The 27,160-nt window shown below is 46.0% G+C and overlaps 1 protein-coding gene across 1 annotated transcript in view; it reads right to left on the reverse strand.

Annotated features, from left to right (window-relative positions):
• Positions 1-562: 562 nt before the first annotated feature.
• FA2H (fatty acid 2-hydroxylase) overlaps positions 563-27,160 on the reverse strand; it is a 55,817-nt gene continuing 29,219 nt past the window's right edge. The window contains exons 2-7 of the mRNA XM_032231084.1: positions 23,501-23,554; positions 9,238-9,380; positions 6,987-7,093; positions 5,832-6,004; positions 1,921-2,173; positions 563-639 (exon numbers count right to left, since the gene is read on the reverse strand). Coding sequence (XP_032086975.1) covers positions 563-639; positions 1,921-2,173; positions 5,832-6,004; positions 6,987-7,093; positions 9,238-9,380; positions 23,501-23,554 — 807 coding nt within the window. The remainder of the gene's footprint in view (positions 640-1,920; positions 2,174-5,831; positions 6,005-6,986; positions 7,094-9,237; positions 9,381-23,500; positions 23,555-27,160) is intronic.

Genomic DNA, 27,160 nt, shown 5'->3' on the forward strand with positions numbered 1-27,160 from the left:
AACCACTGTGCCACCTCGGCTCATGTTATGTTGTAACCATAGAATAAGTTTTATGATCGTACTTATAACTGCTGTAAAATAGATCAGAAACTACTTCTTTGTATCTATTTCCCCCTATTTTTCTTTTTCTTCCCCCCATTTCTTGCACTTTTAGCTTTCTCTTTGGTTTTTTTTTCTTCACTCTTTTCTTGTTCCCACTTTATATTAGTTTGCATTAGCTTTCGTGTTCTTTCGTTTAAGAAAAATCTTTAATAAAATTATACCTACATAAAAGGAAATAAAGCTGAGCAGGATTTCTGTCTGACATCCATCCCTGACTATGAGGCTAAGATGCAACTGGCCCTCTCCCCACCATTTGCTTCTTCACAGCTCCGGGAGATCTTAAGGCACTCTTGGTTCCCCCCCCCAAAAAAAAAATAAGGCCACAAAGCAGCAGGAAAAGGGGACTCAGTTCTCTCCCCAGTCCAAGTCGAAGGGTTGTTACAGGCCTTGCAAAGTTCCAGCAACCACAGCCGCCAGGCCTCTGGTCGCAATCCCAGGGGCCCAGCAGGAAAGTGTGACGCTAATCGCTCTTCTTGTTTTCTTCTGGAATCAGCGTGTGGAAGGGACGATCCCAGAATCGGCTGGAAATCCCAAAACCTGAAGCGGGCAGAGGGGAAAAAAGAACATATAGGATGATAATACAAAATACAGAATAACAGAGTTGGAAGGGACAGTGGAGGTCTTCTAGACCAACCCCCTGCTTAAGCAAGAAACTCTACACCACTTCAGACAAATGGTTGTCCAATGTCTTTTTTAAAACTTCCAGTGTTGGAGCATTCACAACCTCTGGAGGCAAGTTGTTCCACTGGTTAATTGTTCTCACTGTCAGGAAATTTCTTCTCAGTTCTAAGTTGCTTCTCTCCTTCATTCGTTTCCACCCATTGCTTCTTGTTCTACCTTGGAGAATACTTTGACTCCCTCTTCTTTGTGGCAACCCCTGAGATATTGGAAGACTGTTATCATGTCTTCCCTAGTCCTTCTTTTCATTAAACCAGCAATGCCCAGTTCCTGCAACCTTTCATCGTCTGTTTTAGCCTCCAGTCCCTAATCATCCTGGTTGCCCTTCTCTGCCCTCTTTCCAGAGTCTCCAAGATCCATTCCACAGTTACTGCTATTGAGCCAGGAACCACCTAGACTATACTTGTGCATTTGGTTTTTTTTTCCGGCATTTGATGTTTTCCCCCTTTTCCTAGCATTTTCCCACAAGTACAAGGTCAGTTGCCAAGCATCTGAATTTTGACCATGTGATTAGGGGGGATACTGAGTCTGAGTCTGAGTCTGAGTAGTTTATTTATATGCCGCCCTTTTCCCTGGGGGGGACTCAGGGCGGCTTACAACTAGAAGGGGAGGGAAAACAAACAATTAACACATAAGACAGTACATCATTAAAAGCACAACATTCATACTATTCGGGTGGGTTACAGTCTTTAGCCCCAGGCCTGACGGGAGAGCCAGATATTAAGGGCTGTGCGGAAGGTCTGGAGGGTGGTGAGGGTACGAATCTCCACGGGGAGATCGTTCCATAGGGTCGGAGCTGCCACCGAGAAGGCCCTCCTCCGCGTGGTTGCCAGTCGACATTGACCGGCAGATGGAACTCGGAGGAGGCCTAATCTATGGGATCTAATTGGTCGAGTACTGCAGTGGTCATAAGTGTGAAAAATGGGCATAAGTGTGAAAAATGGCCACATGTCCCTTTTTTCAGTGCTGTTGTCACTTCAAATGGTCCCTAAGCAAACTGTTGTAAGTCAAGGACTACCTGTATTGGCTTAGTTTGGCTCCTGGAAGCTACGATGCTTGAAAGAAAATAAAGGGACTCAAAGCCCAGCTGTACCTTTCTCCCTCTCCCCCTCCCCTCCCCTCTGCGGTGCCCACCCTCACCTGCTTTCTGGTGCTCGAAGTGGTGCTTGATGTGATAGGTCTTCAGACCGTAGAGGTAGGTGCCTTCTTTGGGCGAGCCGTAGTGCAAGTAATAATGCATCATGTCGTAAATAATGTAACCAACAATTCCTCCGGATAGGATGGAGAGCCCCAATTCTCCAGGTACAACCACTTGAGCAAGGAAGTAGAACGGGAAGAAAAGCAGGGAGGCCGGCACGGGTGGGAAGACCAGGCGGGTGTGGTCGAACGGCGACTGCGAGAGAGGACAGCGGAGAAAATGAGGTCTCGGTAGATACCGTAGAACGGCGGGTTTCTCAACTTCTGCAAACTTTAAGCCAGTGTTTCTCAACCTTGGCAACTTGAAGATGTCCGGACTTCAACTCCCAGAATTCCCCAGCCAGCGAATGCTGGCTGGGGGATTCTGGGAGTTAAAGTCCGGACATCTTCAAGTTGCCAAGGTTGAGAAACACTGCTTTAAGCTGTGTGGATTTCAACTCCCAGGATTCCCCCAGCCATCAGCTCTGAGAGTTGAAATCAGAATAACAGAGTTGGAAGGGACCTTGGAGGTCTTCTAGTTCAACCCTCTGCTCAGGCATGAAGCCCAGGACCATTTCAGACAAATGGCTGTCCAATCTCTTCGTAAAAACCTCCAGTGATGGAGCACTCACAACTTCTGGAGGCAAGTTATTCCGCTGATTACTTTTTCTAACTGTCAGGAAATTTCTGCTTAGTTCTAAGTTGCTTCTCTCCTTGATTAGTTTCCACCCATTGCTTCTTATCCTGCCCACAGGTGCTTTGGATAAGAGCTTGACTCCCTCTTCTTTGGGGCAGCCCCTGAGATATTAGAAGATTGCTGTCACCCCTAGTCCTTCTTTTCATTAAACTAGCCATACCCAGTTCCAGCAACTGTTCCATATATGTGTTAGCCTCTGGTCCCCTAATAATCAATTCCCCGACAGGCTCCATCCAGTATTTTAAGGACATGCCTGTTAAGCTAGCAGCCACCGGGCATGATTGAAGCTCAGTCCGGCCCTTCTGTCCACATGATGCACATCAAAAGGGTGATCTTTTGATCCCGCAGGCCATCATCTTGATTTTTTGGACAACACCCCACCCCACCCCCATTGCATTGAACACTCTGGCCCTCGTCTCCAGGGCTTCTACCTGAAGCTGGAATTATGACAAATCCTACTTGGTTTCGCTAAAACGGAAATGGGTCCTTTGTGGCTCAGTAGAATATCCTTCCCACCCATCTCCATCCTCAAGCGGAAGTGGTAACATCGGGGCTGGGGAAATCCAAAAGCTTTCGGCCTCTTCCTGCCCTGAGGATTAAAACGCCCAGGAAGGGTGCTGAACTTTGCAAAGACTCGAGTGGCATGGAACGCCAGAGCCTTTAACACACCTAAATTGAAGTCAAGCTGGCCAAACGGGGTAGAAGACTGAGTGGTAAACAAAGCTAATTGCAATGATGTGACTTCACAAAAAGTCCAGGCCTTTGGATAAAACGAGGGGGTGGAAAAGATGTGACCACGTCCCTCTAGGATGGAGGGGGGTCCATCAAGAAGGGATGATCCCTACCTCCAGGGACCACTTCAGGGGTGGGTTTCAAAAATGTTTACTACCGGTTCAGTGGGCGTGGCTAGACGGGGGCATGTGGCTGAGTGGGCGTGGCCAACCTGACAGCACTCACGCCCACTCAGTCACATGAGCCCCTCACCAAGCCATGCCCACCGAAACAGTGGCGAAAAGTTTTAATGGCGGGGGGGGGGCCCTCCAGCCTCGCTAAGAGAGCGCCTGCAAACTACCCAGTAAGGAAAAAAAAGTTTTTGTCCTCCCTGCCCCCCCCCCCCCCCCCCAGGAACACTCTGCAGGATTCAGCAGGGCTGGGGAAAAGGCAAAAATGCCTCGGTTTTTTGCTAGTTTTTCGCAAAAACAGGGGCGTTTTACCCTTCCCCCAGCCCTGCTGAAGCCTGCAGTGTGTTCCTGGGGGGCAAGGAGAAGGGAAAAAGCCACCACCCACCCCTCACTCAATCTGCTGCTCAACCTCCCTCCCACCTTCACCCAAAGCCTCAGGCCATACCAGGAGGCTGAAGTTGGAATTTCTTCCCCCCCACCTGTTGTGTACCTTGGCAACAGGACTGTTTCTCTCTGCCTCCTTTTCCAGCCACAAAACATGCTGCCAACGGCAATAGTGACTGAGGGAACCAGTTCGGGGGCATGGCCAGGCTACCATTATTACCGGTTCGCAAACATACGCTAGATTTTTACTACCTATTCTGCTGAACCAGACCGAATAGATAATAACCCACCTCTGGACCACTTGGTATATCTCATTCTTCCCATACAGGTAGAAAGGCAATTAATGGGAGCGATGACCCAGCCTGGGATCCCTTAAATAAATTTCAGGAACAGGCTGGAAGAGAACAAGCTGAGGATATTGTGCAGAATTGCCCCAAGTCGGGCAGTAACCGAGCACAGAGCACTTTGAAACTCATCATGTCATTGACTTCCGACTCTCTTTGGGGCAGTAGAATAGGGTAATAACATCAAACAGCGACTTTTTAGTTTTACCTAGTAGTTTGAACTACTGTATTTTTCCGAGTTTAAAACACACCAAGATTTTGAAGAGGCAAATTAAAAAAAAAAGTTTTTGCACTCTGCACACCACCCCAAAATGTCCCATTTTGCATGAAAAATGCCCCGTTTTTTTTTCTTCAAAAAAAGGGCATGAATAGCCTTTAGAAGGCTTATAGAATGCTCCGGGTGGGGGGGGAACTGAGCAAAAAACGGCCCGTTTTTCACTCATTTCTGCCCTCCCCAGCCCCCAGGAGCACTCTGGAAGCCTCCTAAAGGCTATGCATGGCCATTTTGGTGAGGGTGGGTTTTCCAGAGGAAAAAAATGCTGTATTCAGAGTATAAGACGCACCGAGATTTCAGCCTCTTTTTTGAGGGAAAAAGGTGTGTCTTCTACTCCAAAAAAACACGGTAGCTATTTCCATAATACCATATCTATCTAATGGGCAAAGCCCAAAATCCAAGTTTCATTTCTTTTCTAACCTCAACCAAAACGTCCAGAAGTGGTTTCCAGATAGAAACAAATGTGTTTGCTTTTTCCCTTCTCCATTTCTCCTTCTTTTTGCTTTTGTATTTATTTATCTTTGGTTACTCCAAACTTTTATTGAGTTATAAGATAAAATAAGATACAAAAAATGAGAGAAAATAGGGGAGGAAGAGGGATGGAAGAAGAGTGAGGAACAATTAGGAAAAAGAAAAAGAAGCACTGACTTCCGACTCTCTCTGTTGCAGTAAAATAAGGCATTAATCACGACTTTTTGTTTTTTCATAAGAATATAAACTAGCCATTCTATCAGGATCCATCAATCTAATTGGTAAAACCCAAATTCAAATCAATTTTTTTGGTATGTTATATCAAAAACTACCGTATTTTTGGAGTATAAGATGCACCTTTCCCCCCCCCCCAAAAAGAGGGTGAAAATCTGGGTACACTGAATGCAGCATTTTTAGCCTCCCAAAATCCTGCCCCCTTCGCAAAAATGGACATGCAGAGGGTTTGGGAGGCTTGCAAAGTGCTCCTGGGGGCTGTGGAGGGCAAAAATGAGTGGAAAACAGGTTGCTTTTTGCTCATTCCCCCCCCCCCCGAGCACTCTACCAGCCTCCCAAAGCCTATGCATGCCCTGTTTACCCATCAAGTCAGCCTTGACTTTTCCATGGCTGGCACTTTTGCAATATTGGAAGTGCTCTTCAATGCACAAAACTGCTGAGCCAAATCTCCCTTCGGGCTGCTCTTGAGCTGGTTGATATGGTGAGGCAGGCCAGGATCCCCTACCTTATCCATGTGCCAGAATCTCACCCCAAGCTGCCATCGCCCCCGTTTCCCAGGGCTCCCCTACCTTATGATGCTGGCCATGGACCAGGAAATGCAGGGTGATCAGGTAGTAGTTGTTGGCTGGAGGGTTCATGTGGAAGAGGAAGCGATGGATGATATACTCCACCAGGGACCAGGTGAAGATGCCCAGGATGAAGAGCAGCGGGAAGCAGTACTTGTGGACAGGAATGGCATAGGCTACGCAGCGGAAGGGAAAGCGGCAATGGGTGAGAAGGGAAAGGGTCCCCTGGAGCAGAGCACGCACCAAGGAAGGCTTATTTCCCACAGCAGCCAGCCAGCCGGGGGCTATTTCCCAAAATCACCCAACCAGGACTAGAACTCACTATCTCCTGGTGATTGGCCCAAAGACACCCAACCAGGACTAGAACTCACTGTCTCCTGGTGATTGGCCCAAAGTCACCCAACCAGGATTAGAACTCACTGTCTCCTGGTGATTGGCCCAAACTCACCCAACCCGGACTAGAACTCACTGTCTCCTGGTGATTGGCCCAAAGTCACCCAACCCGGACTAGAACTCACTGTCTCCTGGTGATTGGCCCAAAGTCACCCAACCCGGACTAGAACTCACTGTCTCCTGGTGATTGGCCCAAAGTCACCCAACCCAGACTAGAACTCACTGTCTCCTGGTGATTGGCCCAAGGTCACCCAACCCGGACTAGAACTCACTGTCTCCTGGTGATTGGCCCAAAGTCCCCCAACCCGGACTAGAACTCACTGTCTCCTGGTGATTGGCCCAAAGTCACCCAACCCGGACTAGAACTCACTGTCTCCTGGTGATTGGCCCAAAGTCACCCAGCCAGCTTTCATGCCTAAGACGGGACTAGAACTCACTGTCTCCTAATGGTTGGCCCAAAGACATCCAAATAGATTTCATGCCTAAGGCCAAACTAGAACTCACCATCTCCCAGTTTCCAGCCTGGTGACTTTACCGCTAGACCAAACTGGCTGTTTGCTGACTCCCAGTTACATCCACTCCCATTAGGCTCTTAGATACTTGCCCTTGGGGATTCCAAAGCTACTGGGTGTAAGTGGCTGGAGTAAGGAGGAGAGCATGTTGAGAGAGCCTACTTCCCAGGCCCTCTGCTGTCTCCATTTTGACTCCCTCAAGTGTGTAGAGAGTTTTGTGTGAAAACGGTACCGGCCAGCACAGAAGCCTCACCTGATGTGAAGGAGGCAAACAGCTGGGTTTTGCCCTGGGCAAGGGTGGTGTAGCAGTGCTGGCTGAGGAAAAACACCACCGGTAGCCAGAATATACAGACCACGTGCCTGGAAGAAAAACAAGGGTCAAACTGGTTTCGGATTTGCGACACATCCTGCCATTGAAATCTGGCCTTCAAAGGGGGGCGAAGCAGCTTTTTCAGATTCTGCACTAAATCTGCACACTAAGAAACTGGCAGGACCATTTCTCTGACTTCCTTCAGGGACAATTCCTCCAGGAGAAGATTCCCCCCCCCCTGATAAGACCACCATGCAGTGGTGGGTTCCGGTCCCCGTCGCAAACGGTATGCTGCACACAAGGCCGGGTGTCCTAGGCGGGCACGCTTGCTCGCCCCCTCCCCTGCGACACCCAGCTATTCAGCAGAGGTTGCACAAGTGTCACACGCTGTGCACATGTGCACAATTGGCCGGTCACATTATAGGTATGGAATGTGGGTGGGCCAAACTAGCCAACGTACCGGTACAGTGGCTGCTGCTCCTGGTTACTACCGGTACGACTGTACCGGCTAGAACCCACCACTGCCACCATGTCTGAAAAGGCCAAACACAAAGGCTTCTTTCCTGATCTTGGGTTTTTTCTGGAAGCCGAGGGGGCCGTTTGTGAAAGATCTTGTTTTCCCCCCCACTTCAATCGTGTCTGATTCTCAGAGGCTGCCTGGGGAAGTCCCTGCTATTTTCTTGGCAAGACTTTTCAGGCATGATTTGAAGAGGAAGTGACTGGCCCAAGGTCATCCAGCTGGCTTTGTGCCCAGAGCAGGACTCAGAAGTACGAACTGCCACAGGAGGTACTAAGCCAACCTCAACTGATCTTGGAAACTCTAAACAGATTCAGAGCTTGAAGGGGAGACCAACAGGAGATCTCAAGACAAACGAACAAGACTGGGGAATAGGAAAAGAACAGCCTGATGGGGCCCATGCAGTCCAAGGAATGAGTTTGCCTCTGCTCTCTCTAAATCAGGGATGGGGAATGATGGCCCCTTTGTGACTTGTGGACTTCGACTCCCAGAAATCCTGAGCCAGCCATGGCTCAGGATTTCTGGGAGTTGAAGTCCATAAGTCATAAAAGGACCACTGTTCCCCATCCCTGCCCTAAATGAAGCTAGGTCTCCCTCCCCAGAGCTGGTTGCTACTGGTTCATACCAGTTCGGGCAAATCAGTGATAATCAAACTCCTGGCAGTTGGCAGAATTAGCCTGCAATATTGCATTCTAACCCCTGCGCCACCATAGTTCTGCCACTGTTGAAGGCACTGGATAATCCATTAAGAAAATATTTCTGAAACAATGACCCAAAGTATCATGGGTTTCCTCCTTCTTACTCTAAATTCATTTTTATTTTGTCCTAGCCTTGGTTATCTAAGCAGAGTGGTAGTGGAGATAAAAAAAGATTGCAACTGTAATCAAGGAATCGAAAACATGTTCCTTCTTCATATGTATCAATGATCTCCACCCACATAGCAATAGCACATAGACATTTATAGTCCTTTACAGCTCTCTCTAAGCAGTTCACAGATTCAGCCTCTTGCCCCCAATAATCTGGGTTCTCATTTTTCCAACCTCAGAAGGATGGAAGGCTGAATCAATCATGAGCCAGTCAGGATCAAACTGTTGGCAGTTGGCAGAGTCAGCCTGCAATATTGCATTCTAATCATTGCACACCAAGGATGGATGGATGGATGGATGGAAGGAAGGAAGGAAGGAAGGAAGGAAGGAAGGACGGACAATAGCACTTAGACTTATATACCGCTTCACAGTGCTTTCAGCCCTCTTTAAGCAGTTTACAGAGTCAGCCTATTGTCCCCCAACAATCTGGGTCCTCATTTTATCGACCTCGGAAGGATGGAAGGCTGAGTCAATCGGAAGGAAGGAAGGAAGGAAGGAAGAAGGAAAGAAGAAAGGACAATAGGACTTAAAACATATACCGCTTTAACAGCCCTCTCTAAGTGGTTTACAATCAGCCTATTGCCCCCAATGATCTGGGTCCTCATTTTACCAACCTCAGAAGGATGGAAGGCTGAGTCAACCTTGAGCTGGTCAGGATCGAACTGCTGGCAGTGGGCAGAGTCATCCTGCAATACTGCATTCTAATCATTGTGTCACCCCGTCTCTTTATCCTGGCCAAACCTGTTTTCTTGGGACTCTGTGCCTTTGGCCTGCACCCATTGCACACTCCTGCCCCACGTCTGGCTCTTACCATGTTGCCCTGGAGAGGTACTCCAGGAGATTCGACTGGAAGAGGCGAATAGGTCGATCCACTGGCTGGTGCACCCATTCATCGTACTTCTCCCGTAGGTGGCCCACTTGCCAGACCAGAGGCTTCCCCCAGTCCACCAGTTCCTGAAAGGAGAGATTCCCGTGATCTTTACAACTGCATTGTCTCAACAGTCAGAGTTATGGCAGAGTTATTCTGACAACATAGCATGTTAGAAAATTTGATGAATGGCACTGCAAAGAGACCCTAGGAAGAGTGCAGAGAAGAGCAACCAGAATTATTTGGGGATTGTAGACTCAAACATATGAAGAATGAACTGGGCATGTCTAGTCTGGTGAAGAGAAGGACCAGGGGAGACAGGATAGCAGCCTTCCAATATTTGAGGGGCTGCCACAGACAGGAGGGGGTCAAGCTATTATCCAAGGCACCCGAAGGCCAGACAAGGAATAATGGATGGAAACTGATCAAGGGGAGATTCAACCTGGAAATAAGGAGGAATTTCCTGACAGGGAGAACAATCAACCGATGGAACAGAAGTTGCCTTCAGAGGTTGTGGGAGCTTCATCACTGGAGGCTTTCAAGAAGAGACTGGAATGCCCTCTGTCAGAAATAGTGTAGTGTCCCCAGCTTTGATGGGGTGTGTGTGTGTGTGTTGGACTAGATGACCTACAAGGTCCCTTCCAACTCTATTAGTCTGTTAAGAAGCTAAATTCAGGTTTCTAAAAATCCCATCTTTTCTAGAAAGACACAGATTTTCTAACAATTAAGCAATAAAGAGTTTTTTTCCACTTTAACTTCTTATTTATTTGCTAAATTTATTTGTCCCCATTTCGCTGTGGGGCTTCTCTGGGTGGCTCAAATAAGCACTTAAACCCCAGAGTCTCAGCTTAAGGAAACAGGATTTTATTTACCTGAGTTTGTGGGCAAATATAAATTACACAGTCCAATAATATATGGCCGCTCTCTCCCACTCACTAACCCATTTAAATATATATAATTAGCTCTGATTAGTATGTGAGAGAGAGCAAGGGGTGTAGCAATGCCAATTAAAAAATAGCCATCCCAAGTTTTTAAAAGCCTTATATTGCAAACAATTGATTGTTGTCAACTTGAGTTCTGTTTCCACAATGGAGTGTATCCAGAGGACTCAACACATAATTTGTATTTCATTCTGCCCACAAGTTAGGACAACCCAGGAGAAAGGAAGCATCTTTTATAGTTTACAGTTTACAATTGCTTGATAAATCCCTTCAGAATTAAACTGGGGCATCCTCTTATTGCTCACAAAGAAAACAACCTGTGAATAAACCGGAAAGTTTTGGGCTGTACGCAGCAAAACCAAAACTATTCTAGATTAGGTGTTTGTGCCAGGCAGAAGAGTTCACGGGAATCTGGGCTTCAAAAACCTGGATCGCCACTGGATGGCAGCAGAGAGCTGGGGATTTTTTTCATCACTCTGGATTGCTGAAAGATGGCAGCTCTCACCTTTGCACCACAATAAGGTGTTTAAAATTAACCTCAGCTCTAATGCTGGGACAGAAGACTGCTCACCATGCCCATTCTTTCATATTTCGGGAACAAAATTGTCAAATGTCATATTTACTAAACCTTCCTGTTTATCATGATCAAATAAACATAGATAAGAAGGAGCTGGCCTTCAGTTGCACAGTATTATCTTTACTTTTGTGAACCAACCTCCCACAGATGCCACCTAAAATAACAAAAAGTTCAAGATGCAGAATTGACACACAAGGAATTTGATCCCTGCCAGCTGTCTCTCCTTTGTAGATGAGCTGGGCAAACTTTTCTGAATATATATTTTTCCCTCTGCAGATCCCAGCCCATTTCCAGCTCTTTTGCTGGCTTCTTCTCCCCATCATCCCCTTTGCACAATCCTGGTAAATGGACTTCCTAGCCCTTTCTTTCTGACATTGCGTTGGGATGGAAAGGCCAACGAGGCTAAGCAAAGGGAAACCTGCTTAAGAATAGCTGCGGTTCCCATCACCAGGGGAAGGAAGAAGAAGGAGCTGCCAGCAGCATTTGAGCCATTCCCCTTTGGGGTTTTGGGGGGGAATTGTTTTGTGGGTGTTATCCAGATAATGGATGGACAAACAGACAGTCAGTCTGGAGGCCCTTTGATTAATTCCTTACCAACATTCTGTATGCATTGCATTCTATATGCAAGGTAGCAAAATTTATTACAACGAATTATATATACTCTGTGTCAGCAGCACAACAAAGACGGGGAACCTATCCTGCCTATGAATTTGGATAGGGAGATGGGCAACCTGTAGACATAATAAATAAATAAAAGCAATAAATGTGGGAAGTTAACAACGGAGGTGTTCAAGATTTCTGCAATCTCACCATCTCTTTGCCAACTCTGGAGAAACTGCCAGTGAGGTGCCACCAAGAATTGGATTCTCCCAGCAAGAGATTTTCTCTTCCCCAGCTAAAATGAGATTTATTCCACGTTGTGCAAAAAATTCCTAGTTTGCAAGAAGCTACAACTTTATATAAGGGAAAACATTACTATTATTTGATCAAAACCTGTATTTTTTTTATTTTTTTTTTGCTGGGGTGCCATTTCCTTCTGCCATTAGATTTGTACTTGGAAATCCCCTAAAACTGACTTACCCAAGAAAACTTCCAGAACTAACTTTATTACGTTTGCAGATCTAGTGATAGAGATGAACCGCAGAGGCCCAGCCCTGGGGGCCTTTTGCCAGCTGAATCAGGATCGTGTCTTTATTTCCTCACTGTTTACGTACTCTTTCCTCCTATTTAAATGGTGTGTCATGGCTATAAATGTTATGGCGTGCCCTGTAAAGCATATCTTGCAACAGTTTTTACAGAGCAGAATTCACATGGCTGTTTGTACGGGTGAGAAAGAGCTGGGAAGAAGCCTTCCTACCCCCGTTAGAAGATGCCATGCCCAGATAAAGCTCCCAAGCCATTGGCACTGGGACCTAATACAAAGCTAGTTTCTCAGAAGGATTAAAAATGAGTTTCGGTCAGATCGCTGCCCGTTTCAGGGCTGGAAGCCATCTTTTGCATTGGGCCTCCAGACCTGCCACATTCAATGCTGTGGGAAATTGGGAGAAGGGATTATATGGAGTAGGGGAGATATATAGGCAAAATAACATTCTTTCTCAGAGAGTCAAGGATGTCTTGCCCTACACCTGGAGTGGTGTGACTGGGAAGCATCTCCAATTGGGACGGTGCCTGATTGGGCCATGTGATGGACACGTGGGTGCTGGGCAGGGGCTAGGGCTTTCGTTTGGGTGGGGAAAACCTGGAAGCTTTCAGATTCGGGTTTCCCCAGATGTGCCAATAGGACATCTCTAATAAAATGGGACTTTGAGGAAACTCAAGTCTCGGAGTCTTCTTTGGTTGGGGGTCTTACTTGGAACCCTGAAAGCCCCCCTGCTTCAAGGAGAGGTGCTGTTAAAACTGCACAGTCAAGAAGCAATTAACTGGTGACTATTTTCCTTTCCAGAAAGGGCATCATACAGTGTAAAGTGTTTTTTTTTCCCCCCCCAGTGGGCAACCTGGTCTACCCAATTATGGGGCGGAGCATGCTACTTCCGCTTTTGCCTTTCAGCCCGAATCAAGAGGCCTTTGCACGCAGCCGTTTGCGCGACAAACTATTTTTTTTTTTGAATTTATGTTTTACCGACAAAGGCTTTATTTATTTCTTTGTTGGTAAAAGATGCATGTCAGACCTGAAAGCCATCTTTTTATATTTGGGCCTTCAGGCTCTGCCACATTTTCTACTGTGGGGAAATGGGAAGGGGATTATATAGATTGTAGGTGATACGTAGTGAAAATAACATTCTTTCTCAGAAAGTCAAGGCCACTTTGCCCTGCAGCTGCGATGGTGTGACTGGGTGGCATCCCCAGTTTTGGATAATGCCTGATTGGGCCATGGGACGGACATGTGGGTGCTGAGCAGGGGCTTGGGCTTTCGTTTGGGTGGGGAAAACACGGAAGCTTTCAGATTCGGGTTTCCCCAGATGTGCCAATATGACATCTCTAATATAATGAGACTTTGAGGAAACTCAAGCCTCGGAGTCTTCTTTGGTTGGGGGTGTGTGTGTTACTTGGGACCCTACTTCTCTGTCAGTAAAACATAAATTCAACATCGCAGAGGGGGATTCACCAAGGCCAATCACCTTTCGGCTGATTGCAAAAGTTAACCTCCCAAAGGCCACTGAGGTGCTTCGAGGCTACAGAAAGTGTGATTGTGGTTCCTCTGCTTCTTTTGACTTTAATAAACCCAGATTACTTTGTGGATTTTTCTTCCCAAAACAAAGCAGCAATTGGCCAAACAGAATGAGGAAGGGAGGATGTCGAGAACTGCACATTCCTTCACAATGGTTGCAGCACCCCAGGGTGTCATGTAATCGCCGCTGGTGTCCTTCACGCGCGGGGGGGGGGGGGGCTTTCAACAAGCAAAGTCAATGGGGGAAATCTGATTCATTTCATTCATTTTTCATTTTCATTTATTTCATTTGTATGCCGCCCTTTTCCCCGAGGGGGACTCAGGGAGGCTCACAAGTTGAGCAAGGGAAAGGGGATACAGACAATTTGACACCAACACAAAACAATACATAATTTAAAAGCGCAACAATCATACCATTCGAGATAGGGGCAACGGTTGTTTAGCCCCAGGCCTGTCGGAACAGCCAGGTTTTAAGGGCTTTGCGGAAGGCCTGGAGGGTGGTGAGGGTGCGAATCTCCACGGGGAGTTCGTTCCAGAGGGTTGGAGCAGCCACAGAGAAGGCCCTCCTCCAGGTAGTCACCAGTCGACACCGACTGCGACCTGTCCGAGAGGTAAGAGGAGAACCACCGTAGAACAGTGCCTCCCACCCCCACCTCCTGCAGTCGTCGCAGAAGGATACCATGGTCAATGGTATCGAAAGCCGCTGAGAGGTCAAGGAGCACTAGGACGGAGGCATAACCTCCATCCCTGGCTCTCCAGAGATCATCGATCAATGCGACCAAAGCGGTTTCCGTGCTGTAGCCAGGCCTAAATCCCGACTGGAAGGGATCTAGATAATCGGTTTCCTCCAAGGATCGCCGGAGCTGAAAGGCTACCACCTTCTCAACAACCTTCCCCACAAAGGGGAGGTTGGAGACTGGATGATAGTTATTTAAAACGGCTGGATCCAAGGATGGCTTCTTCAGAAGGGGTCTCACCACCGCCACCTTTAGAGTGGGGGGAAAGAACCCCTCCCGAAGGGAGGCGGTAACAACCGCCTGGATCCAGCCCCGTGTCACCTCCCTGCTGTTAGCAACCAGCCAGGAGGGGCACGGGTCCAGTACACATGTGGAGGTATTTACAGCTCCCATGGCCTTGTCCACGTCCTCAGGGGTAACAGCCTGAAAATCAATCCAGTGATGTCCTGCCAGATTATCCCCTGGTGCCTCAGCTGGTTCTGCGCAATTGGAGTCCAGGTCCACCCGAAGCCGAGCAACTTTATCCGCGAGGAATTGGACGTAGTCCTCAGCTCTGCCTTGCAAAGGATCGCTCGTATCCCTCCTATTTAGGAGGGAACGGGTTATCCTGAACAAGGCGGCGGGGCGCGACTCAGCGGAAGCAATCAGAGAGGCAATGTGTGTTCTTTTAGTCGTCCTAATTGCCCGGAGGTAAGCTCTGATGCTAGATGTTAAAAGTGCTCGGTCTGACTCGGACTTACTGGATCTCCATAGTTGCTCTAGGCGTCTCTTTCGGCGCTTCATCTCCCGGAGTTCCTCAGTAAACCATTCACTTAAGAACTCTCACACGCTTAATTTAATGAGCATAAGTGATTTGCATAAGTAAATGACTGACTTGTTTGCAGAGGAAATTCTGGTTCCAATTGCGATCATCAGTTGTTGAGGTTCATCTGTAGCAACTGAGCTGTTGTCTAAGTTTGCACAATACTCAGCAAACCAAGCATGGATTGTAATTGCACAATAGATTCTCGCCAGTGGTGGGATTCAAATAATTTAACAACCAGTTCTCTGCTGTAACAACCATCTAGGTAGGTGGGGCTCAGTGATCATGTGACTGGGTGGGCGTGGCCAACTCAAGGTCACTCACCCGATGGGCGCTTGGCCTTAGCTGTTACAATGTACTAAGGGTTAACCGGAGAGGCAGTTTCTGTAAGCAGGGCAATAAAGATGAGGCTAGAAACCACACCAGAATGTTTCCTTCCTCCCTTCCTTACAGGATTAGCCCTGTAAAGTGGGAAAAAACAAAAGATTTCTTCCAACAACCGGTTCTCCAAACTGCTTAGAAAGTTACCAACCCGTTCTCCCGAATAGGTGCGGACTGGCTGAATCCCACCACTGAGTCTGGCCTATCAGCTTGAGCCATCAATCTTCTTGACCCTAACTTTAGCTGCAGTTCTGAGCCTTTGCACCTGAAACAATGTTAATGTTCAATTCTGCTTAAGAAGATTGATGGCTCAAGCCAGGCTGCTTCTTCTCCTGACTCCCCCCCCCCCCCCCGGCAAAGATTCTGCCTCATCTTCTCCTACATGGGTTTGTGACAGTTGCAGAGTCCCAGGGGTCATTTGACAGCCGCTTGTGACCTTCCCAGCTGCCATCCAAAAGCAAAGTCATTGGGGAAACTGGATTGGCTTAATGATCACGTGTTCACTTAACAACTGCAGGGGTTTAACAATCATGGCATAAAACAAAGTCATAAAATCAGGCATCTCACTGAATAACATTGCTTAGCAATGAAAATTCCATCATATCATAAGGGGTCATAAGTCAAGAAGTACCTGTATACTTTTACTATGTCAGTGTTTATACTATTACCTATTACAATCACCAATATGCTATGCCAGCGTTTCTCAACCTTGGCAACTTTAAGTCCTGTGGACTTCAACTCCCAGAATTGATATGGTGAGGCAGGCCAGGATCCCCTACCTCAGTGGTTCCCAAACTTGGCAACTTTAAGACTTGTGGACTTCAACTCCCAGAATTCTCCAGCCAGCAGAGCAGAGCTGGCTGGGGAATTCTGGGAGTTGAAGTCCACAGGACTTAAAGTCGCCAAGGTTGAGAAACATTGTGCTATGCTATGCTATGCTCTAGGCCAGCGATCACCAACTGGTGGTCTGTGGCCCATTGGTGACCTGTGAGAAAATTTTGGTGGTCCTCAGAAAAATTATTTGCATTTTTATATTGCACTAAATGCTATTTTTTTTTTAGAAAAAATCATATTAGTGGTCCGCGGGATTTAAAATTATGAATTTAGTGGTTCCTGAGGTCCGAATGGTTGACGACCCCTGCCCCATGCTATTACTGCTATGCATCAATGTTTCCTTCTGTTCTGTAATAGCACTTAGACTTAATATATCGCTTCACATTGCTTTCCAGTCCTCTCTAAGTGGTTTTTCAGAGTCAGCTTATTTGCCCCCAACAATCTGGGTCCTCATTTTACCCACCTAGAAAGGATGGAAGGCTGAGTCAACCTTGTGTCTCGCCTTCTCAGTCTCAACCTGTCACTCATCTGATTGTTGAGACTTCTCTGGAAGCACTCTCCGAGCCCTGATCCTGACCCACATTTGCCTCTATACTTTCCTCTGCCAACTCATATTCACCTCCCTCCTCCGAATTTGTGTCCAGAGAGGAATCCGGGGGGTGGGTGGGCGGATCCATGACAGTTTGACTGCTGTAATCTGCTTGAAGGTGGCTGCAGAATTTCTAAACGCGCCTCTCGTCCTTCCCACACCTGTCTCAAGGTGGTAGTTTTACTGACCACTCTGCCCTGGGGTGGAGGCTCAAATGGGTGGGAGGCGAGGAAGGAAGGAAGGTAGGCTGCAGTTTGGTTAAGCAGCCTGCTCTACCACGCTCACTAACCACAGTAGTGAAAAAAATGACTCCCACTCAGTGCCTTGGCTTTTCTCTACACACATACACACACACACCGCATTCCAAATTTGATAATTGGCAAAATGGAAATGTGTCCTAGGAGAAGAGCCTGATTAGGCCGCTGCTCTTTGCGACACAACACTTTCTCAGTAGTGAAGCTGTACAATTTTCACGGCTGACTGAAATCAAAGGGAGTTGGTAATGAATCCGACATGCAATTTAAATTTACAATTTGTAATGTAGGCCGCTTAGAAGGAGCCCGCAGCCCCGGCTAAAGGAACTGTACTGGGTTTGGTGCACTTGTTTAATGTTTAACACACACACACACACACACACACACACACACACACACACACACACACACTATCCTTCTCCTGGAGTGGGGAGGGAATGGAGATTTTGCACTATCTTTCCCTGCCACTCCCACCAAGCCACATCCACAGAACCGGTAATTAAAAAAAAAATTGGAAAGGCCAATTCATCAGGATAACAAATCTACCCATTTAATCTCCAATTGATGGTACATCAGGTAACTCTCTGTCTTATCTTGGGCTCATAACACAAGAGTCCAGCTCCCTGGAGAAAGCTGGGGATGGAGGAAAAAAAGAACAAGAGGATGACCAACAGCAAGGTGGATGGACTCATACAGTAGTGATGTAGTACTGTAGTAACCAATTTCATTGTATTTATTTTGCACAATGATAAAGACTATACTATGGGTGTATCATTGGAAGAAGGAAATTATGGACCAATCATGATGGAAACAAATCTATACAGCTGGTCACTCAGAACTGACATTGTCTGGTTGGGCCATCACCAAACAAATATCTCACTTTGAATTGAGTGTCCTGGATACTTTCACAAGTTAAATTCAATAAATTAATCTTTGTGGGCTGGGGAGGCAATGAGAAGCAAGAGCCAGAAGGGGAAAAAAGAGAGGAAGAGAAAGAAATGAGGAACAATGGGGAAAAGACATGATCCCCTCCCGTAAACTAAGAAATGAAAAAAGACTAACATATCAAAGAAAGAAAGTTACTTGCTCTCCTGTTATACTGAACTGACCTGCTGTGGTCAGAACTGTAGTTCAAATCCATAGCAAGATAAGAAGCAATGGTTGGAAACTAATCAAGGAGAGAAACTCCCTAACAGTGAGGACAATTAACCAGTGGAACGACTTTGTCTTCAGAAGTTGTAGGTGCTCCATCACTGGAGGTTTTTAAGAAGAGACTGGACAGCCACTTGTCTGGGATGGTCTGAGTTCTCCTGCTTGAGCAGGGGGTCGGGCTAGAAGATCTCCAAGGTCCCTTCCAGCTCTGCTCCTCTGTTGTGTTCTGTTCATCCAAAAGATTCCTTTGGTGTGGTTATGCACAATTCTCTATCTTCAGGCATAATAACCATTTGCAATTCTGTTCTCACAATTACAGTGTTCTCACAAATGATTTCGCAAATAGGTTATGTCTTCCTACATTAAGTTGTACAAATCTATTAGCATTAAAAAAAAACCTAGAGAGCTGACTTACTAAAATTAGAATATTATGGCTTCATACACTAGCAAAAGATCTTGTTTATGCATCCCTCTAAAATGCAAAATGAGATAAGTTCAGACTCATTTGAATATTAAACAGATTTCTCCTCTGCCAGTGCGTCTGGCAAGGGAAGATAAGTATTTGCCTTTAATAATAAAACTGATAATTAGTCAGCAGCAGTCTGTCTGCTAGATAAAGTGAAGTAGGCATCCACCTCGGTGTTAGGGAAGTGTTCCCAAATTAAAGGTTTGTAAGGGTTTTTACACTATGCAACACTTCATGAGCTGCGGTGGCTCAGTGGTTAAAGCGAAGTACTGCAGGCTACTTCTGCTGACTCCCTGCAATCTGGCAGTTCAAATCTCACCAGGTTCAAGGTTGACTCAGCCTTCCATCCTTCTGAGGTCTGTAAAATGAGGACCAGATTGTTGGGGGCAAGAGGCTGACTCTGTAAACCGCTTAGAGAAGCGGTATATAAGTCCAAGTGCTATTGCTATAATTGTCCTTATAATTTCCTAATTTCTTTCATCAAAAATTACAAAGTAACAAAACTATTTCTTGCAAGCTACTTCTTGCCTATTTGAAATAACATTATTAAAACTATTTAATAAAGTTTCAATTAGATCAACTCTGCAATATGCTACAGTACCTACACTACAGGACAGCAGTGTAGTATAGACTACTATACATAGTATAGTATAGTATAGTATAGTATAGTATAGTATAGTATAGTATAGTATAGTATAGTATAGTAATAGTAATAGTAATAGTAATAGTATAGTATAGTATAGTATAGGACAGGACAGGACAGGACAGGATAGCATAGCTTAGTTTAGCATAGTTTAGCATAGCATACTACAGTTAGTTGAGCCTAAATTTTGGTGGTTAAATGAGAAATTTGATAAGTGAGTTTTCCCTAATTTATGGCCTTTCTTGCCACATTTGTTAAGTGGATCACTACAGTTGTTAAGTTGGTAGCAAGGTTGTTAAGTGAATCTGGCTTCTCCATTGACTTTGCTTGTCAGAAGGTCGCAAAAACAGATCACGTGACTTTGGGACTTTGCAATGGTCATAAAAATGAACCAGTTGTCAAGTATTTGAATTTTAGTCGTAAGTGTAAAAAACAGTCATGAGTCACTTTTTTCAGTGCCATGGTAATTTTGTATTGTCACTTAATGAACTTTTTGCAAGTCGAGGACTACCTATATACTAATGTATTGTATCTAATATATAATTATTATTGCATTATATTACATTACATTCACAGTATAGAGTCTATTTTATTATATTCTAATCTAGAAGGCCCTAGAGAGTTCCAAGATGGGACCAAATTTCCTCTTTCAAGGAAATTTGTGCATCTCTGGACACCCAAAAGTCAGCGGAGAATTTTGACTTAACTCCTCACAGCATTTTTTTTATATGTGCCCACTTTCTACAAATACTTCTTGCTTCCCCTCCTTCTGGCTCTCCGCAATATCTTGTCTTCAGAGGCCTGCTTTATTCATTCATTCATTCATTCAGGTTTTATGCTGCCAATGACTGGGCAGCTTACTAGTAAAATGTTTACTAAAGTTATCTTTTTATATTGACAAAAACCTTTTTAAAAAGATAGTAAGAAAAAAAAAGGAATAAAAGAGGCGAAGGTGACAGAAACCAGATTGGGACAAACAGCAAGGGACGTGTCAAAGGGGATGGCACTCACAGTCATTGGAAACCTGGGGGAAGAATTAAGTCTTTAAGGCCCTTCAAAACACCACCAGGGAACCTCATTCCAGAGCCCTGTTTCTCAGTGGTGGCACCTTTTGTTTCCATAAACAAACTTTGGGCTCAGCCTGAGGCTGACCTTCCGCCTCCTCACCAGAGAAGCTTCCAAGAAAGTATGCCAGCCGCCCACAAAGAGGGATGCCAGCTCCATCCTACCAGCTAGGAGGTGTCATTTTGCTGGAAAGATTAAAAGGTGAGGGAGTTCCTTCAAGCAGTGACTCACAGTGGGAAGGGAAGGTCTCCTGATTTGGCCAGGGCAAGGGCACTTCTGTCTGAAGAACCTGCTCCTCTTCCTCCATCACTTCCTTCCTGCAGGCTAGTGTATGATACGGTTAGTCTACAGAACAGAAGGACTAGACCCGTGATGGCAAACCTATGACACGCGTGCCATAGATGACATGCAGAGCCCCCTCTGCTGGCATGCGCACCGTTGCCCCAGGTCAAATCTCCATGGTGTTTCTTTCGTGAGCTTCCGTTTCCCTGCAAACGATGAAACAGAAGCTCACGGAAGAAAAAGATCTGACCTCTTGCCCCACTGCTGGTGTTGGCATGCCCTGTCTCCCACTGGCCAGCTGGTTTTCAAGTCTCTGCTGCGCATGTGTAAGTGCATGTCCACACATGTGCATGTGCTCATGCATGTCCACACATGCACGCTTTCAGTTGGGCATGCGTGCGCACACCGTTTGGGCACTCGGTGTCTAAAAGGTTTGCCATCACTGGACTAGGGGATGGGGCTGCCACAAGGAAGAGGGGATCAATTTATTTTCCAAAGCACCTGAAGGCCAGACAAGAAACAATGGATGGAAACTAATCAAGGAGAGAAGCAACCTGGAATTAAGGAGAAAGTTCCTAACAATGAGAGCAATTAACCAGTGGAACGGAAGTTGCCTTCAGAAGTTGTGGGCGTTACATCACTGGAGGTTTTTAGAAGAGACTGGATAGCCACTTGTCTCAAATGTATAGGATCTCCTGCTTGAGCAAGGGGTTGGACTAGAAGACCTCCAAAGTCCCTTCCAACTCTATTCTGTAGCTAACTAAGGACTTGGCTAGGCAGAATAGCTTCCAGGTTTCCAAGCTTTGCCCCATCCACCTTCTCCCCAACAACTTCCCTGTCAGTTACCCTATTCATCTCTAGAGCTCTGTTTGTGCAGTGACTGCCTGGACATAGGTCACCCAGCCGGAGGCTGATTTAATTAGCTGAGATCACTACAGGATTCAGCAACAATCCAGAAGACCCCAGCCCCGACTACAGAAAAGAAGGGCAATTTAGCCAAGTTGCACACTGCCATAAGGAGCCGGGGGGGGGGGGGCGGGGGGATCAGCATCAGACTGGAAAAAAAATCCAAAATAGAAACCAGGAAGACATGGAAACACTATTATTGGCCAATTCTTTCCCTTTTCCACAATGCGAAGCACCTTAGTCAGCAAGGAAAGTTAGACAGAGAGCCATCCATCATATTTATACTTCTTATTTTAGAGAAACATTGCTGAGGTTTTATGAGAAGGATCAACAGAGTCAAGTCCCATGATCAAAGCCTCACGCTTTTAATCTGTGCTACAGGTGCCCTTTTGACTTTCAGGGACACCTACCCTGGAAAATCACTTGCTGAATGGAGTACTACAGGCTAACTCACTGCTCACTCCAAGGGTTTGATCATGAGGGGGCTCCAGGTTGACTCAGCCTTCCGTCCTTCCGAGGTGGGTAAAATGAGGACCCAGATTGTGGGGGACAATAGGCTGACTCTGTCAACCGCTTAGAGAGGGCTGTGAAGCACTGTGAAGCGGTATATAAGTCTAAGTGCTATTGCTATCTTCCTTCCTTCCTTCCTTCCTTCCGTCCTGTGCACAATGATTAGAATGCAGTATTGCCAACAGTTGAAATCTCACCAGGCTCAAAGTTGACTCAGCCTTCCATCCTTCCGAGGTGGGTAAAATGAGGACCCAGATTGTTGAGAGCAAATAGGCTGACTCTGTCAACCGCTTAGAGGGGGCTGTAAAAACACTGTAAAGCAGTATATAAGCCCAAGGCTATTGCTATTGCTATAAATGTTTTCTTATCTTATGGAACACTGCCCTAAACACAGGAGCTCGAGGGAAATCAGCTGGACATCTTTGTCCACCTCTACCCTAAAATGAGGGTGTATAACTAAACGTCCAGGGTAAAGGGGTAAAAGAGCCCATTTAAATCTGACATGGAGGGATGAAGCAGAAAATAAATCATTTAATTTCTTCTCTCTCTTGCCACTTTAATCTTTCTCACACCCTGAGCAGTGGTGGGATTCAATTTTTTTTTACTACCAGTTCTGTGGGCGTGGCTTGGTGGGCCTGGCAGGGGAAAGTTACTGCAAAATCCCCATTCCCTCCCCACCCCAACAACCTGCTTTCCAGCTCCATTCTCCTGTGCAGGGCAACAGAAGAAGACCCAGCAGATCAACTGGGACTCGGGAGGCAGCGAATAGATGTGGGCGGGGCCAGCCAGAAGTGGTATTTGAGTACTACAAAGTACTCAAAATTTTTGCTACTAGTTCACTAGAACCAGTCAGAACTGGCTGAATACCATCACTGATCCTGAGATGATGCTAACAGGTTCTGCAGCTTGGCTTTCAAGGGTCAACCGAATTCCCCTTTGTCTTTCCATCACATCTCTTACCTTATCTCCATTGACGGATGCCAATCTATATTTCTCGGATATGACAGGAGCTGAGGCTTCAGAAGTGGTGGAGTTCGGTGTCTTTGCACAAGTCTGCAAGAAAAAGCATAGGAGGAATGATTCAGGGGGAAGATCTACTTCTGGGGAACCAATTCAGTCCATTTTTGTGGCTGGCAACTTCAGTCTATGATAAGGCAATGGGCTTCACAGATTCCAGACTGCACAGTTCTATGTCTTAAAAACAGCCTTGGAGTCCCAAATGTGCCTTTTTCAGAAAGCAACTGGGTTTTCTTTGTTTTTCCTTGAAGATAATTTGCTTCTCATCCAAGAAGTTTCTTCAGTTCTGCTGAACAACCTTCTTGGATGAGAAGTGAAACTTCTCAACCATGACCTGGACGACGAAGAATCTCCATAGACATTTAGCTTTGGAGTCCAGAACTTTTTCTTTCCAGTTGATTCTTTTAAATTCAGGCTCTGTAGCTATGAATAAAGGCTGCAGTTCAATTCAAGTGGGTCTCTCAACTGCATCCAGAAACAAACCAATGTACAGATTCAAGTACCTAGCAGTTATATATGAAATGGTTTGCACCGATCCACAGTGGTACTCTGGAATTCCTAACAATAACATTTGTTTGATCATTGTTTCCCAGAGTTATACAGAGTGGTGGAAGTTGCCTTCTTTTGACATTCTGCATTCAGCCAGAATTCAGATGTCTATTTGTTGGATAGACTTCCATTTAAACTGCACAGTGAGCGCTGCTCTCTTTCAATTTTGGAATTCTATCCCTCAAGATTTCCACTGTGACCTTAAAAGTCCTGAGTTATCTAAGGCTGTCTCCCTGAGGGACTACTCCTCATTGCAAAGTTGCTCAGATGTGAAGTTCTACAGCAGAGGCCTTTCTGAAGATGCCTTGCACAGGTCTTCCCTTAGGAATTGTGATTGGTCCCCAGTCCTTCCAATTTTAGATGCACGCTTTTTGTTATTGGGTTATAACCCAATCAATCAATCGATCGATTTTATTATGGCCTCCAACCAGCAAATTCTGCTAATAATTACAGCCCTATCAATATTTTTATTCTCTTTTCAATGCCTCCCATCCAACAGGCTTCCCTCCCCCCTAAAAAAAAAGTTCAAAATCTAAATTCCCAGAAATAAAGGGGAAAAAAGTAAAGCTTTTCAAAAGGAGCACAGCACACTCAGTTCACAGTCAGGTGCTGCTTGTAGAGTTATGCTAGGAAAGGAAATCTTACAGGTAGATCTCAATTCATGGCCTTTTGCTTCATTCTGAAGTTGGAGCCCTACAGAACCTCCCTAGGGTTTTAGAGGAAATCTTAAAGACAGCCAGGAAAAGGACTGTCAAAAGAAGAAGGATGCGCTCACTTGTTCTCAGCCACTTCATCATCCCTCAAACTGTTTCCCCCAAAAATGGTGGCTGTCCGATATCCATTGTTTGCTGTCCTGCCTCCAGGTGCTTTGGATAATAGATTGACCCCCCTCTTCTTCGTGGCAGCTCCTCAGATATTGTCTGTCTTGTCACCCCTAGTCCTTGTCTGTTTAATTAATTGATAATTAGTTATTTCGTTTTATTTAGTCCCTGCCTGTTCAATTTTAAAAACTTTATCCGGCTGACAGCCAGCATTCTGAGCCCTTTCCCCCAACGGTTTTGCAATATTGGGGGAAGAAGCCAGGAGGTCCAAAAAACAGCCAGGTGGTCTCCAGCTAATAGCGCAAGAAAAAGTCCAAGAAAAAAAGGGAAAGAAAAGTAGGGAAAAAAATACAATGAAGTAGCTTCTGGTCTTCTTTATGGAAGTTATAAATACAATTATAAATTTATCTGTTACTTTATGGCGACAATATAACTCTCTTTTTTCTATGACCTATCCCAGTGATGGCAAAACTCTGGCAGGCAGAGCAATCTCTGCGGGCACATAAGCCGTGCCCAGGTCAGTGCCACTGTGCATGTGTGTGCGCCTCCTGCCGGCCAGCTGATTTCCAGGTCTCTGCTGGGAAAAGCACGCAAATGTGCAGGGGTGGGGTGGGGAGTCACACTTGCATGCGTGATGGGTGGGAGGGATTCCTCCCCATGCCCTGTTTTTGGTTCCAGGAAGCTTCAGGGAAGCCTGCTAGGACCAAAATGGAGATTTGGGGGGGGGGGGTTCCCGCATGCATGGTGGGGCCTGCGGTGGGCATTGGATTATGGGTGTCAGCACACACGCTATCATGCACACACGAGTACTTTGGCACTCAAGGGAAAAAAGGTTTGCCATCACTGGCCTATCCTCTCTATTCATTAAGCCAGTGGTTCCCAAACTTGGCAACTTTAAGACTTGTGGACTTCAACTCACAGAATTCTCCAGCCAGCAGAGCAGAGCTGGCTGCGGAATTCTGGGAGTTAAAGTCCACAGGACTTAAAGTCGCCAAGGTTGAGAAACACTGTGCTATGCTATGCTATGCTATGCTATGCTATGCTATGCTATGCTATGCTATGTTCTAGCCCAGCGATCACCAACTGGTGGTCCTCAGAAAAATTATTTGCATTTTTATATTGCACTAAATGCTATTTTTTTAAGAAAAATCATATTAGTGGTCCGCGGGATTTAAAATTATGAATTTACCGTAGTGGTTCCTGAGGTCTGATGGTTGACGACCCCTGCCCCATGCTATTACTGCTATGCATCAATGTTCTTTCTTAAGCCTGTTCTGTAATAGCAATAGCACTTAGACTTAATATATTGCTTCACAGTGCTTTCCAGTCCTCTCTAAGTGTTTTTCAGAGTCAGCCTATTTGCCCCCAACAATCTGGGTCCTCATTTTACCCACCTAGGAAGGATGGAAGGCTGAGTCAACCTTGTGTCTCGCCTTCTCAGTCTCAACCTGTCACTCATCTGATTGTTGAGATTTCTCCGGAAGCACTCTCCGAGCCCTGATCCTGACCCACATTTGCCTCTATACTTTCCTCTGCCGACTCATATTCACCTCCCTCCTCCGAATTTGTGTCCAGAGAGGAATCCGGGGTGGGTGGGTGGGTGGGCGGATCCATGACAGTTTGACTGCTGTAATCTGCTTGAAGGTGGCTGCAGAATTCCAAAACCTCTCGTCCTTCCCACACCTGTCTCAAGGTGGTAGTTTTTACTGCCCTGGGGTGGAGGCTCAAATGGGTGGGAGGCGAGGAAGGAAGGAAGGTAGGCTGCAGTTTGGTTAAGCAGCCTGCTCTACCACGCTCACTAACCACAGTAGTGAAAAAAAATGACTCCCACTCAGTGCCTTGGCTTTTCTCTACACACATACACACACACACCGCATTCCAAATTTGATAATTGGCAAAATGGAAATGTGTCCTAGGAGAAGAGCCTGATTAGGCCGCTGCTCTTTGCGACACAACACTTTCTCAGTAGTGAAGCTATACAATTTTCATGGCTGACTGAAATCAAAGGGAGTTGGTAATGAATCCGACATGCAATTTAAATTTACAATTTGTAATGTAGGCTGCTTAGAAGGAGCCCGCAGCCCCAGCTGAAGGAACCGTACTGGGTTTGGTGCGCTTGTTTAATGTTTAATACACACACACACACACACACACTATCCTTCTCCTGGAGTGGGGAAGGAATGGAGATTTTGCACTATCTTTCCCTGCCACGCTCACCAAGCCACATCCACAGAACCGGTAATAAAAAAAACAATTGGAAAGGCCAATTCATCAGGATAACAAATCTACCCATTTAATCTCCAATTGATGGTACATCAGGTAACTCTCTGTCTTATCTTGGGCTCATAACACAAGAGTCCAGCTCCCTGGAGAAGCCTGGGGATGGAGGAAAAAAAGAACAAGAGGATGACCAACAGCAAGGTGGATGGACTCATACAGTAGTGATGTAGTATTGAAGTAACCAATTTCGTTGTATTTATTTTGCACAATGATAAAGACTATACTATGGGTGTATCATTGGAAGAACGAAATTATAGACCAATCATGATGGAAACAAATCTATACAGCTGGTCACTCAGAACTGACATTGTCTGGTTGGGCCATCACCAAACAAATATCTCACTTTGAATTGAGTGCCGAGCAGAGCTGGCTGGAGAATTCTGGGAGTTGAA

Source organism: Thamnophis elegans, chromosome 14 (assembly GCF_009769535.1).
Source record: "Thamnophis elegans isolate rThaEle1 chromosome 14, rThaEle1.pri, whole genome shotgun sequence".
NCBI lineage: Eukaryota > Metazoa > Chordata > Lepidosauria > Squamata > Colubridae > Thamnophis > Thamnophis elegans.